General features: G+C 42.1%; 1 protein-coding gene across 10 annotated transcripts in view; it reads left to right on the plus strand.

Moving 5' to 3' along the window:
- Positions 1–12,900, plus strand: part of Ambra1 (autophagy and beclin 1 regulator 1) — a 191,468-nt gene that overhangs the window by 45,362 nt on the left and 133,206 nt on the right. For 5 of the 10 annotated variants that reach the window (XM_075961398.1, XM_075961402.1, XM_075961404.1 and 2 more), the window contains 6 exons: positions 1,426–1,679; positions 2,037–2,095; positions 2,434–2,617; positions 3,705–3,877; positions 5,691–5,757; positions 7,291–8,747. In XM_075961398.1, coding sequence (XP_075817513.1) covers positions 1,545–1,679; positions 2,037–2,095; positions 2,434–2,617; positions 3,705–3,877; positions 5,691–5,757; positions 7,291–8,747 — 2,075 coding nt within the window. In that variant the 5' untranslated portion in view covers positions 1,426–1,544. The remainder of the gene's footprint in view (positions 1–1,425; positions 1,680–2,036; positions 2,096–2,433; positions 2,618–3,704; positions 3,878–5,690; positions 5,758–7,290; positions 8,748–12,900) is intronic. The other 5 variants (XM_075961406.1, XM_075961407.1, XM_075961405.1 and 2 more) reach the window with 2 other exon arrangements.

The raw sequence follows: 12,900 nt of genomic DNA on the forward strand, positions 1-12,900 counted from the left end.
CCTCTTTCTCCCTCCTCACCTTCAATGCTAAAGACAAAATCAAGGGCTTTAGAAATGCTAGACCACCATTCTACTATTGAGCTGTAGCCCCCCCCCCCCAGCCCTTCTGCAGAATTTTTGTCTAAGTCACTCTGCTGTGAATTTCCAAAGTATTTTAAAGAATTACTGATTTTTTTTAATAGTGCTAGAAATTGAATACAGGGTCTCATGCTAAACAGGAGCTCTACCACTGAGCCACATGCCCAGCCTAATTATTTATGTTTGTTTATTGTATATATGTGGTATGTGTATGTGTACACATTTGCATTTATCTTAGGCTCTGTTCTATTGCTGTGAAGAGACACATGACCACAGCAACATATAAAAAAAAGCATTTGGTTGGGGGCGGGGAGCATGTCACCAGGCAGAGTTTACATCTGGTTTACAAGCGTGAGACAGAGAGAGAGAGAGAGAAGCACATGTACACCCCAGCCTAGACTTGGCTTTTGAGAACTCAGTGCTCACTACAGTGACACATCTGCTTCAATAAGGCTGCACCTCCTCGTCCTTTCCAAAATAGTTTTACTGTCTAGGGACCATGCATTCAAATATATGAGCCTGTGGGGCCTACTCTCATTCAAACTAGAGATAGATACTAGGCATTGTTTTCAGTTGCTCTCCACCTAATTTTTTGAGACAGGGCCTCTCATTGAATCTGGAGTTCAATGACTCTACTAGGCTAGCCAGCCAGTACATTCCAGGAATTTTCTTGTCTCTACTTCTCAGTGCTGCAGGCTGTATACTGCTGTGCCTGGCTTTGTACTTGGGCTCTGGAGATCCCAACTAATGCTTGGATGGTAAGTCCTTTACCCACTGAGCCATATCCCTAGCTCCCTAGGTGTTTATTTTCTGTGGTAATAGGGATTGAGCCCAGGGCCTGTACCACTAGGCCATATAACCCCACCTTTTGTTTTCAATCAGAGTTCTTAGTCATTTTTATTAAGAGCAAAATTTTTCTGACTAAGAACTGGGACTGGAGAGATGGCTTAGTGGTTAAGAATACTGGCTGCTCTTCCAGAGACCCTGAGTTCAATTCCCAGCAACCACATGGTGGCTCACAACCATCTGTAATGAGAGATCTGGTGTCCTCTTCTGGCCTACAGGCATAAATGCAGATAGAATACTGAGAATACTGTATACATAATAAATAAATCTTTTAAAAAAGACTAAGAACTGAATAATTTTGATGGAAATGTTCAGTTTTTCATATGTAAAGTAGGGCTATAGAAGGAATATGACAAGATGAAATATTTTTGAAAGAGAAACTTCAAAAGTCCCTTTGTTGGTAGCCATAGTTAAATAGGAAAGGACACTTTCTCTTTTGAGCTAGACTTGTGTTTGCATGGAAATTGTAGGCATTATTTGGCATTGTTCTTCATTCCTTAGATTTCCATGAAGACAGCTGACAAGGACCTGAATGGCCTCATTTTAGCTGCTTCTGTGTGTGGAGCTATTATTTGCTCCTTCAGTTCTGATCCCTGGTGTGACAGTGGCCCCTGAGCACCATGAAGGTTGTCCCAGAGAAGAATGCTGTTCGGATCCTCTGGGGCCGAGAAAGGGGCACTCGTGCCATGGGTGCTCAGCGGCTTCTGCAGGAGCTGGTAGAAGATAAGACGCGGTGGATGAAATGGGAAGGCAAGGTAAGAAAATGGCTTTGACATGGGGTCTGTGGGGGTGACAATAAGGTGGACATAATCTTAGAGTAGATTATGGCAGAGAGTGAGAATGTAATTTATCTTCTTTATGAGATTTGATATAGCTAGTTTGGGGAATTGGTTTATAATGTGAAAGCTAAGACTAGAAATATTTTTTCCTGTAGAGTAGACATTTTTTCTGAATTTAGATTTATCTTGATTTATAACTTGATTATTGTCTTTATAGTTTTAGTCTGTACTAAATCTAGAATGGCTTCTGTTAGAGTAAGCCCTACTTTATAAATCATGCTATCTGTCTGTCTGTCTGTCTATTTATTTATTTATTTATTTATTTTCTCCCAGAGAGTAGATCTGCCTGATAGTCCACGCTCGACCTTCTTACTGGCCTTCAGCCCAGACAGGTACCTAATATTTAGCTTAAGCTTTCTGTACTCTTGACTTAGCTTGATCATCAGATTAATTCCTAGAGATTCTCTGAAGCACTGGATGAATATATGAAGATGTGTATATATGCGTGTATACATATATTTGTGTATGAACGGGAGCACTGTGTCAGAACTAGAAGACTTTAGAACTCAGAATGTTTCTGTTGTGTATAGACAAATTGCCTAACAGGCATATCTTAATGTCTTTTATTTGTAGTTAGGAAATAGTGTCAGTTTTTGTTGTCTAAAACTGGTAAAATTTGTTTCCCTGCCTGCCACATGTTTCTTATTATGTCTCCATTTTGACTCTCTAGGACTCTCTTGGCATCCACACATGTGAACCATAACATCTATATTACAGAGGTTAAGACTGGCAAGTGTGTCCACTCTCTGATTGGACACCGCCGTACTCCATGGTGTGTCACTTTTCATCCTACCATCTCAGGCCTTATTGCTTCTGGTTGCCTAGATGGGGAAGTTAGGATTTGGGATTTACATGTAAGTATTTTTTTAGGCTGCTTTTTTTCTTTGGTATTTTAAACACAGAGGCTTATTTGCCTTTGTATTCTTATTTCTGGTTGAGAAACTAACCACCCTCTTGGGACTTAATCTGAGTCTATGATAGTTACTGCTCACTTGATAGATGGACATTGCTAGTTCATACTTCTCCACTATAAAGTAGATATACTAAAGTTTTCTTCTATCTGTTCTATTTAACATTGTTTGGAAGGAGGCTCTAAAATGAGTTCAGTATGGACTTCCACTGTCTTAGATCACTCTGTTCATGCTCATCAAAGCAAGATGCTGCTTGTCTCAATGATTGGCTAGTGAGTTGCTCTGAACTGTTTGTACCAAGCTGGACTTTTCACAGGTGTCAGAAACAAGAATTGAGTGGAGGCCTTGTAATTGACTTGAAGACAGTAATATTTTTCTTAAATTATTGGCACTGATACATTGCTGTTCTTATACATTAATTTATAGAGGACATGTTTAAAATAAACCCTATGAAAACTATTTTGTCTTAAATGGTCTTGCTATTTATTCCTGGATGGTCTGATACTTACTATGTATACCCTCAAACGTACCAAGATCCACATGCATCTGCCTCCTGAGTGCTGGGATTAAAGTCGTGCGCCACTGCACCACTGTGCTCTGATAAAGACAGTAGCTGCAAGTGGAGAGACCCTCGGGACTCAAACCCGGGGCTCATCCATGTAAAGCATGTGGCCTACCCCTGAGCTGTGTGACTCCATATAGGACTTTTTCCTTTTTCCCTCCCTCCCTCCCTCCCTCCCTCCCTCCCTCCCTCCCTCCCTCCCTCCCTCTCTCTCTCCCTTTCTCCCCTTTTTTTTTTTTTTTTTTTTTTTGAGACAAGGTGTCACTATATAGTCTAGGCTGGCCTGGAACTCACTATGTAGAACAGGCTGGTCTCATAATTTGTGGAAGTCTTCTTGCCTTAGTTTCCCGAGGGGTGGGATTATAGTTGTGAGCCATCACACTTAACTCTTCAATGTAATTTTCTTGAAGTGGATTCTTCGTCTATTGGCAGTTTATCTGAGAATATTTGGGACTGGTTCATTTGCAGGGTGGCAGTGAAAGCTGGTTCACAGATAGCAACAATGCCATAGCATCCTTGGCCTTCCATCCTACGGCTCAGCTTCTACTGATTGCCACTGCCAATGAGATCCACTTCTGGGACTGGAGTCGGCGGGAGCCCTTTGCTGTAGTGAAGACAGCTAGTGAGATGGAGCGTGTGCGGTAAGTGTAATGTAAGAACATTACAGCTGCTGTCATTTCAGGAGACAGGTTGTTTATCCTCACTTAGGGAACTCATTAGTCCTTTTTAGGGTGGTTTGTTATCACCACTCCCAGAAACAGTTCATTTTGTTTCTTGCCTGCCCTTTATTGGCCTCATCTTGTGGTCTCTACAAATCAGGGTTATTAGGTAGAATCTTACTTAGGTTCAGAGCTGTCTGCATTTGGGATTACCTTTTGGAAAGACTTTCAAAAATATATGGATGATTTAAGATAGCTTGCTGGCTGCTTGCTCACTGTTGGCTGTTTATATTTATCAAATTGCAAAATAGAGATATAAATGTATCAAATCTGTAACTATACTTATTTAGCTTTTGAGATCAAAGCATACTTGGTGGCTGCGGGTATGGTGGCACATATCTGTAATCTCAGGATTCTGATATTTAAGATAGGTATATCTTGAGTTCATAGCCAACCTGGGCTACACAGGGAGTCTCACGCCTTCCTGAATTAGTTAGCAAGACCCTGTCCCTGTCTTAAAAATTAAAATACCAGTCTGGCTGTAGTGATGTATACTTTTAATCCCAGAACTTAGGTGGCAAAGGCAGGTGATCTCTGTGAGTTCAAGGCCAGCCTGGTCTACATAGCAAGTTTCAGGATAGTCAAAGTTACATAGTGAGACCCTGTCTTGAAAAAATAGTAACAAACAAGCAAAAAAAAAAAAAAAAAAACCAAACAAAACCCAAAATACCAAAACGGTAATTGAGCTTGGGATGTAATGAGATTGTCAGCTCTTGCCTATTACATATATGACCTTAGATTCAGTTCTCAATGCCACAAAAACAAGACATGTATTGCCTAAATTAGATTGGATACATTGTTTTCTTTGGGTATTTTTTTTTAACAGTTTTATGGCTGGATATAGGCTTTTTCTGGATTTCAGCCATATCACTTGATACTGATACTTTATTGTCTCTGGGTGCTAAATTTTTTTGCCAGTGTGACAGGTGAGTGAAGGGAGACCTGAATCTGTGTGACAGCATTCTGACCTACCACTTAAATGGGCTCTTACCTGTTGAACAGATGCATATTTAATGTAGCTGCTTAGTGTGATGCAAACCTGGGTGATTTTCAAAACTGAAATCATGGCCTGAAGATGTAGCTCAGTTGGTATAGACTTGTATTGCAGTGAAGTTCAGAATTTGATCCGTAGTACCACGTAAAGTGAGTGTGTTGGTGCACACCTGTAATCCCACTGGGTGGATAGAGGCAGGAGGATCAAAAGTTCAAGGTCATCTACGACTGTGTGTTGATTTGTAAGCTAGCATGGGATATATAAGACCCTGTCTCAAAAAAAGAAAGAATGTGGGGGGCTGGAGAGATGACTCAGCGGTTAAGAACACTTCCAGAGGACTCAACATTCAATTCACAACACCCACGTGGCAGCTCACAATTGTCTGTAACTCCAGTTCCAGGGGAGCTGACACCCTCAAAAATACATACATGCAGGCAAAACACCAATGCACATAAAATAAAATTCAATAGTAAATTAAAAAAGGAGAGTGAAATCTCTTTATTAATACATATTTCTTTACATTAGGAAGCAATGTAAGCCTTATTTTAATGTCTTTAAAACAGGAATCTGAGGCAAGAACATTTGTGAGTTTGAATGTGACTTGGGCTACATAGACTGTCTCCAGGAGAGAGAGACAGAGACAGAGAGGGAAGAAAGTTTTGAAAGCATGAACTGGGTTGTCTGACGCCATTTCTCAGTTAACATGATTTGTTTTTCTCTGCTTTTCTTCTGTGATTTCAGTCTGGTTAGATTTGATCCACTTGGACACTACTTACTGACAGCAATCGTTAACCCTTCTAATCAGCAGGTAAGAATCCAGCAGTTCTAACTCTCTCTGAACTGAAGTTATTTTCTAAAATAGAGCTGTAATTCTGATACTATTATTCTTTTTTTAGTAGTATACGTCTATTAGATATTATATTTATTATTATTAAAATATAATTCTGGTTATAATTTAATTCTTAATACTTCAGTAGTTTTTCCATTGAGATTTTAGTTATTTTCTAATGATATCGTCAAAAGTTACATAGTTTTGACAGGAGAATCAGTTTTCTAATCCTTTTGACTGTATCTTGAGAAGTAAACCTTGTCAGAGTTGGAGAAATGCCTCAGTTGTTAAGAGCAGCATACTGCTATTGAAAAGGACCTGGGCTCCATTCTCAGTCCCCATGTTGGGCTAATTACAACTGTCCATAACTTTAGCTCCGAGGGATCCAATGCCCTTTTCTGGTCAGATGTGTACAGAGACCCACATACACATACAAGACCAACCAACCAACTAGCCATAATGTGTCTAAATATTGTGTGGGTAATTTGCTTGAATGTGTGTCTGTGTACTGTGTGTGAAGTGACCACAGAGGCTAGAAGAGGACATTAGATCTCCTAGAACTGGAATTAAGCCAGTTGTGAACCACCATGTGGATGCTGGGAACCAGTCCTCTGCCAAAGCAACAATGTTCTTAACCTCTGAGCCATCCCTCCAGCTCCTAAAAGTAAATCTCAAAAACAAACAAACAAACAAAAAACAAAACAAAAGGTAAGGAGAGGCTGGAGAACTGGCTCTGCACTGTTGCTTTCAGGGCACCCTGGTTTGATTCCTAGCACGCACGCACGCAGGCACGCAGTAGTTCACAGCTGTCTGTGACTCCAGCTCTACGATAGCTGACTCTCTTCCGATCTCTGCGGTACCAGACATGTATGTGGCACAAATGAATACATGCAGGCAAAATCTCATAGTAAAATAAAATAAAAATCTTTAAAAAAAAAGAATGAGGGGCTGGAGAGATGGCTCAGAGGTTAAGAGCACTGACTGCTCTTCCAAAGGTCCTGAGTTCAATTCCCAGCAACCACATGGTGGCTCACAACCATCTGTAATGAGAGCTGGTGCCCTCTTCTGGCCTGCGGGCATACATGGAGGCTGATCACTGTGTACATAATAAATCAATCAATCAATCAATCAATCAATCAATCTTAAAAAAAAAAGAATGAAAGAACTTGTCTTCATCATGCTTGTCACTCATGTGCCTCTGGCTGGTTGGTGTTTTGTTTTCCTCACTGCTTCTGTGCCACAGAGATGACTTTTATAAAATAATTATTATGCCAATTGTATTCATTCAGATATGTTGCCTATTAGAAATGAATAATTTAATACCATATGATGGTTTTTAGTCTGAAGTCGATTAGTTTTCAGGACCTCATAGGGAGAGAGTTTTTGCTAATCAATGAAGGTGATTCTTCTCCTTGGATGATGATCAGTCAGTTTTAAGCTTGTCTTGATTTGTTTGGAGGTTCTACCTAATTGTTCTTTTCTACCCTCTCCTCCTGCTGGTCCACGTTCCAGGGTGACGATGAACCAGAAATTCCTATAGATGGAACAGAATTATCTCACTACCGCCAGCGTGCCCTCCTGCAATCACAGCCAGTTCGCCGGACACCTCTCCTTCACAATTTCCTGCATATGCTGTCCTCCCGCTCCTCTGGCATCCAGGTGGGAGAGCAAAGCACAGTACAAGATTCTGCTACCCCCTCACCCCCACCGCCTCCCCCTCAGCCCTCCACGGAGCGTCCCAGGACTTCCGCTTACATCAGGCTCCGACAGCGGGTCAGTTACCCCACCACAGTTGAGTGCTGCCAGCACCCTGGGATCCTGTGCCTTTGCAGTCGCTGTGCTGGCACTCGAGTTCCTTCCCTCTTGCCACACCAGGACAGTGTGCCCCCTGCTTCTGCCAGAGCTACTACCCCTTCCTTTTCTTTTGTACAGACCGAGCCCTTCCATCCCCCGGAGCAGGCTTCGTCAACACAGCAGGACCAGGGCCTCCTGAACCGGCCGTCTGCCTTCAGTACAGTCCAGAGCAGCACTGCGGGCAACACGCTCCGCAACCTCAGTCTGGGTCCTACCCGTCGCTCTTTGGGGGGCCCTTTGTCTAGCCACCCTTCTAGGTATCACAGAGAACTAGCCCCTGGGCTGACAGGTTCTGAATGGACCCGGACAGTACTCACTCTGAACTCACGCTCTGAGGTAGAATCTATGCCCCCGCCCAGGACCAGTGCCTCTTCAGTGAGTTTGCTGTCTGTGCTGAGACAGCAGGAAGGCGGCTCTCAGGCATCTGTGTACACTTCAGCCACAGAAGGAAGGGGTTTTCCATCATCAGGGCTGGCTACTGAGTCAGATGGAGGGAATGGTTCTAGCCAAAACAACTCCGGCAACATTCGCCATGAGCTTCAGTGTGATCTGAGACGCTTCTTTTTGGAGTATGACAGGCTGCAGGAGCTGGATCAGAGCCTGAGTGGGGAAGCTCCCCAGACCCAACAGGCCCAGGAAATGCTCAATAATAACATTGAATCTGAGAGGCCAGGTCCTTCCCATCAGCCCACACCACACAGCAGTGAGAACAACTCCAACCTGTCTCGGGGCCATCTTAATCGCTGCCGTGCTTGCCATAATCTTCTGACCTTCAACAATGATACCTTGCGCTGGGAAAGAACCACACCTAACTACTCATCTGGAGAGGCTAACTCTTCCTGGCACGTCTCTACCACCTTTGAGGGCATGCCACCAAGTGGCAACCAGTTGCCACCTCTTGAGCGGACTGAGGGCCAAACACCTAGCTCCAGCAGGCTGGAGTTGAGCAGCTCAGCTAGTCCACAAGAGGAGAGGACTGTGGGGGTGGCCTTTAACCAGGAGACAGGCCACTGGGAACGAATCTATACCCAATCCAGCAGATCTGGAACTGTATCACAGGAGGCCTTACATCAAGATATGCCCGAAGAAAGCTCTGAGGAAGACTCCCTCAGGAGGTAAGCAGCTGCTGTCCTCTGTTCTACCTTCCTCCTCCTCTTCTACCCATCGTCCTTCAGTCCTAGTGATGTTGTGCTTTTATTTGAAATATCTAGGACCCACGTATTTGGTTCCTTGCATCATCTTGGGAGATTTTGCTCTGGTGACAGAGATAGGATCAGCCCTGGTGGTGTGAGTCAATTGCTGTACTGCTGTACTGATTTATTTTAGCCTTGAAAGGGGGTGTAGATTGGATTAGAGAGGCATAAGGATATAGAATTGTTGATTCTCTTCGCCTTTTGACTGAAATATAGAGGTAGGACTGGTTGTTGAGATGAGAGAATGTCCCAGGGGACTAATTACAGTGAAATTTAAAAAAAAAGAGAAAGACCTAGAGTCGCGAGGGATATTTTGTTTAGCTTATTGTGCGGCCTCTTTGAGTGTATTGTTTTGAACCACCTCAATAAGAGACTGAAGAATTCCATGTATGAATAGATGTACATCAAGGAAAATATATGTTTTTAACTAGATTTATGTTTTTGTACAACACCTTGACTGCCCATTTACATTTTTTTGGTTGGTTGATTGATTGGTTTGGTTTTGATAGTGATTGAACTTCTACCTCCAAATTCTTTGAATGGGCATTCCAGATGGCCATTTACACCAGGGTCGGGGAAATAAGAGTTCATGGAAGGAAGACCTCTCTATACATGGATTGGCATCCCAGTCAGCTCTCTTAAAAGAAACAGAGTAGGAGTACTAAACCTTATCTTCCACGAATGGCTGTATGCACACCTATTTTGATTTATTAGGGACTTCTTTCTGTAATTATGTAAAGGGCAAATCTAACATAATTGCCAGCTCCCAGAATATGGAGCCAAACTGCTTACTGCGCTACATTGTATTTTCTGCTGAAGCAACTGAAGTTTCTCTAGCATAAGCTAAGAAGGGTAGGGATGTGGATTGTGCACATTGTGTACTTGTTATTTTGGAGTCAGTCATTTAGTCAATGACATTAGTGGAATGGTTACAATTTTTCCAGCACTGTGCTAGGCACTGTGCCCATTGAAGTATACAGTAGTACTGTGGAGGCAAGGCATAATTACATGAAATCTGTCACAACTCTAAAAATTACATCCTTATTTATTGTGTATGTAGGGATGGTATGTGTGCCATGGCACATATGTAGAGGACAGAGGGCAGCTTTTGGTAATAGGCTTGTCTTTTTATACCATGTAGGTCCTAGGATCATCAGCCTTCTCACTGTCTCCAGTCTGGTGCTTCTTTGTGTGCTACTGATACTAAATAGAGTAAGCAGAAAAACAAAAACAACTAGTTTAATTTTAACAAAACAAAACCACTACCAAAACAAAGGTTATATAATGTCCATTAATGAAAAATTAGTAAGACTTGGAGAAGGAGAGACCATTTTCTTTTAGGGTAACGGCACATCCTCAAGGAGAAAATATATTATGTGATGCATGCAGAATAGTGGGAACAGGGAGTCTGGCTGGATGCCAGAAGTAGACAAAATAACAAGGTTGTTTCTGTGCCTGAGTGAGACCAGCCTTTTGGGGAATGTGTCTGGATTCCTAGCTTGGAATATTTACCTTTGCTTAAGGGTCCACATCAGGAGCCTGAGACTCTTCTTGAGCGGCAAAAAGTCAGCCAGCATAATGCCTGACATGTTGTTGGCACTCAGAATTCATTAAAAGCAGTCAAGAAAGGACTGTCTTCAGCTACTGACATTAGAAGAACTTAGCCTTTGGTCAGTGTTTGTTCATCTTGCTTTAACAAGATGTGATGTTCTACTGAATAATTCCCAAATGGCTTAAAATGAATCCCTACTGTATGCAGAGCATTAAAGATACCAGCTAAGGAGGGCCTACTATGTAAGGTTCCACCATATTCTTGCTTTGAGGTAGTTGGGAGAAGAGGGTGGGGAATGCTGGGAGACATAAGTTATAATTTCTACAACAGTTCTATGCAAGGCAGGTATTAAATTTCTTTTATTTTTTTGAGACAGGGTTTCTCTGTAGCTTTGAAGCCTATCCTGAAACTCACTCTGTAGACTAGACTGGCCTTGAATTTACAGATATCAGCTTCCCATTTGCTGAGATTAAAGGCATGCACCACCACTGCCCGTGTTAAATTTCTTACTTTGCAGTTAAGAAAAGTGAGTCCCAGCCGGGTGGTGGTGGTGCATGCCTTTAATCCCAGCACTCGGGAGGCTGAGGCAGGTGGATTTCTGTGAGTTTGAGGCCATCCTGGTCTACAAGAGCTAGTTCCAGGACAGGCTCCAAAGCTACAGAGAAACCCTGTCTAGAAAAACCAAAAAAAAAAGAAAAAAAAAAAAAAAAAAAAAAAAAAAAAAAAGAAAAAGAAAGAAAAGTGAGTTCCTTAGAGAAGTCAGAATTTCTCTTTTTGTTTGTTTTTATTTTGTTTTACTTTTCAAGCATCTATATTCCACTTCTCTTGTGGAATTGTATTTTTTGTAACTTTTTCTTTTTTCTTTTTTTTAAATTAATTTACTTATTTAAGGATTTCTGCCTCCTCCCCGCCACTGCCTCCCATTTCCCTCCCCCTCCCCCGATCAAGTCACCCTCCCTCATCAGCTCGAAGAGCTAGCAGGATTCCCTGACCTGTGGGAAGCCCAAGGACCGCCCATCTCTATCCAGGTCTAGTAAGGTGAGCATCCAAACTGCCTAGGCTCCCCCAAAGCCAGTACGTGCAGTAGGATCAAAAACCCACTGCCATTGTTCTTGATGTAACTTTTTTCTAAACATTTATTTTATTTACTATGTATGCAGTGTTCTGCCTTCATGTATGCCTACAGGCCAGAAGAGGACACCAGGTCTCATAGATGGTTGTGAGCCATCATGTGATTGATGGGAATTGAATTCAGGATCTCTGGAAGAGCAGTCAGTGCTCTTAACCTCTGAGCCATCTCTCCAACCCCCAGAATTTCCTGTTGAAGGTCTCTTAGCATGAGACCTTAGGAGATGGCTCAGTGGCTGAGAATACATATCTAAGTATGAGGACACCAGAAGAGAATATTAGATCAGATCCCCTGCAATTTGATGGTGTTAGGAATTGAATCTGGGTTCTTGGCAAGAACAAGTGCTCTTAACTGCTGAGACATCTCCCCTTCTCCTGGGCTCCCCCCCTTTTTGGTATTGATTTTTGTTTCTTGTCTTTTCTTTCTTTTCTTTTTTTCCCCCCTCCATACAGGGTTTCTCTGTGTAGTCCTGACTGTCCTGGAACTCACTCTGCAGACCAGGCTGGCTTTGAACTTAGGGATTTGCTTGCTTCTGCCTCCTGAGTACTGGTATTAAAGGCATGCACTGCCACTGCCTGGCCCATTTTTAAATTTATATGTGTGGCATATGCATATATATGTTCCCATGTGGATGTCAGAGGCAGAGGATAACTTCTATCTCGTGGGACCCAGGGAATCAAACTCAGGTCATCAGACTTTACCTATTGAGTTATCTTGTTGGTCGTTGGCTAATCATTTTTTGAGTAGGATTTTAAAGTCCTAGAAACTCTTAAGGATCTATCAGAAACTCTTGTTTTAATATATTTTCTTTTCTCTTAGTGATAAAAAGTAGTTCGTGCTGTTACTTAAATGACATTAAACTTTTAAAAAGATATGTTGTAGGGCTGAGAGTACAGTTAAGTAACAGAAGATGCATATAGTATGCATGAAGGAAGCTCTGTCCCCGGCACTGAGACTTGTATAGACACACTTGCACATTGTGTATAGTCTTGTCACCTTGTGATAAACTGGTTTTTTTCTTTTAAGATATACAAATAATGCATAATTCTCATTTAATGTGGTATTGACACTACTTAGGGAATCATTTTACATGAGCTGGCATATATTATACTCTAAAGAATGACAACTGGCTTAGAAATGAGGCATATTGTGAGGTATTTTAAATGTATATTGTCAAAGTAAAGCCATTACTTACAAATTGAATGGCTGCACTCTGGTGTAAATTACAAACAGGTGCTAACTAAACCCTCACTTAAACTACCTTCTAAAGATGCCTTAGTGCCTGCCTGGTGAGCCAGCTCATGCTCCTGGTTTCCAGCAGATGTCACTGTTGGGCAAGAAAAGGGTGTTCTCAGGGTCTGTGCGGGAGGTAGACTCTTACAACAAAGAGTCTA

Source organism: Microtus pennsylvanicus, chromosome 2 (genome assembly GCF_037038515.1).
Source record: "Microtus pennsylvanicus isolate mMicPen1 chromosome 2, mMicPen1.hap1, whole genome shotgun sequence".
In the NCBI taxonomy this organism is placed as follows: Eukaryota; Metazoa; Chordata; class Mammalia; order Rodentia; family Cricetidae; genus Microtus; species Microtus pennsylvanicus.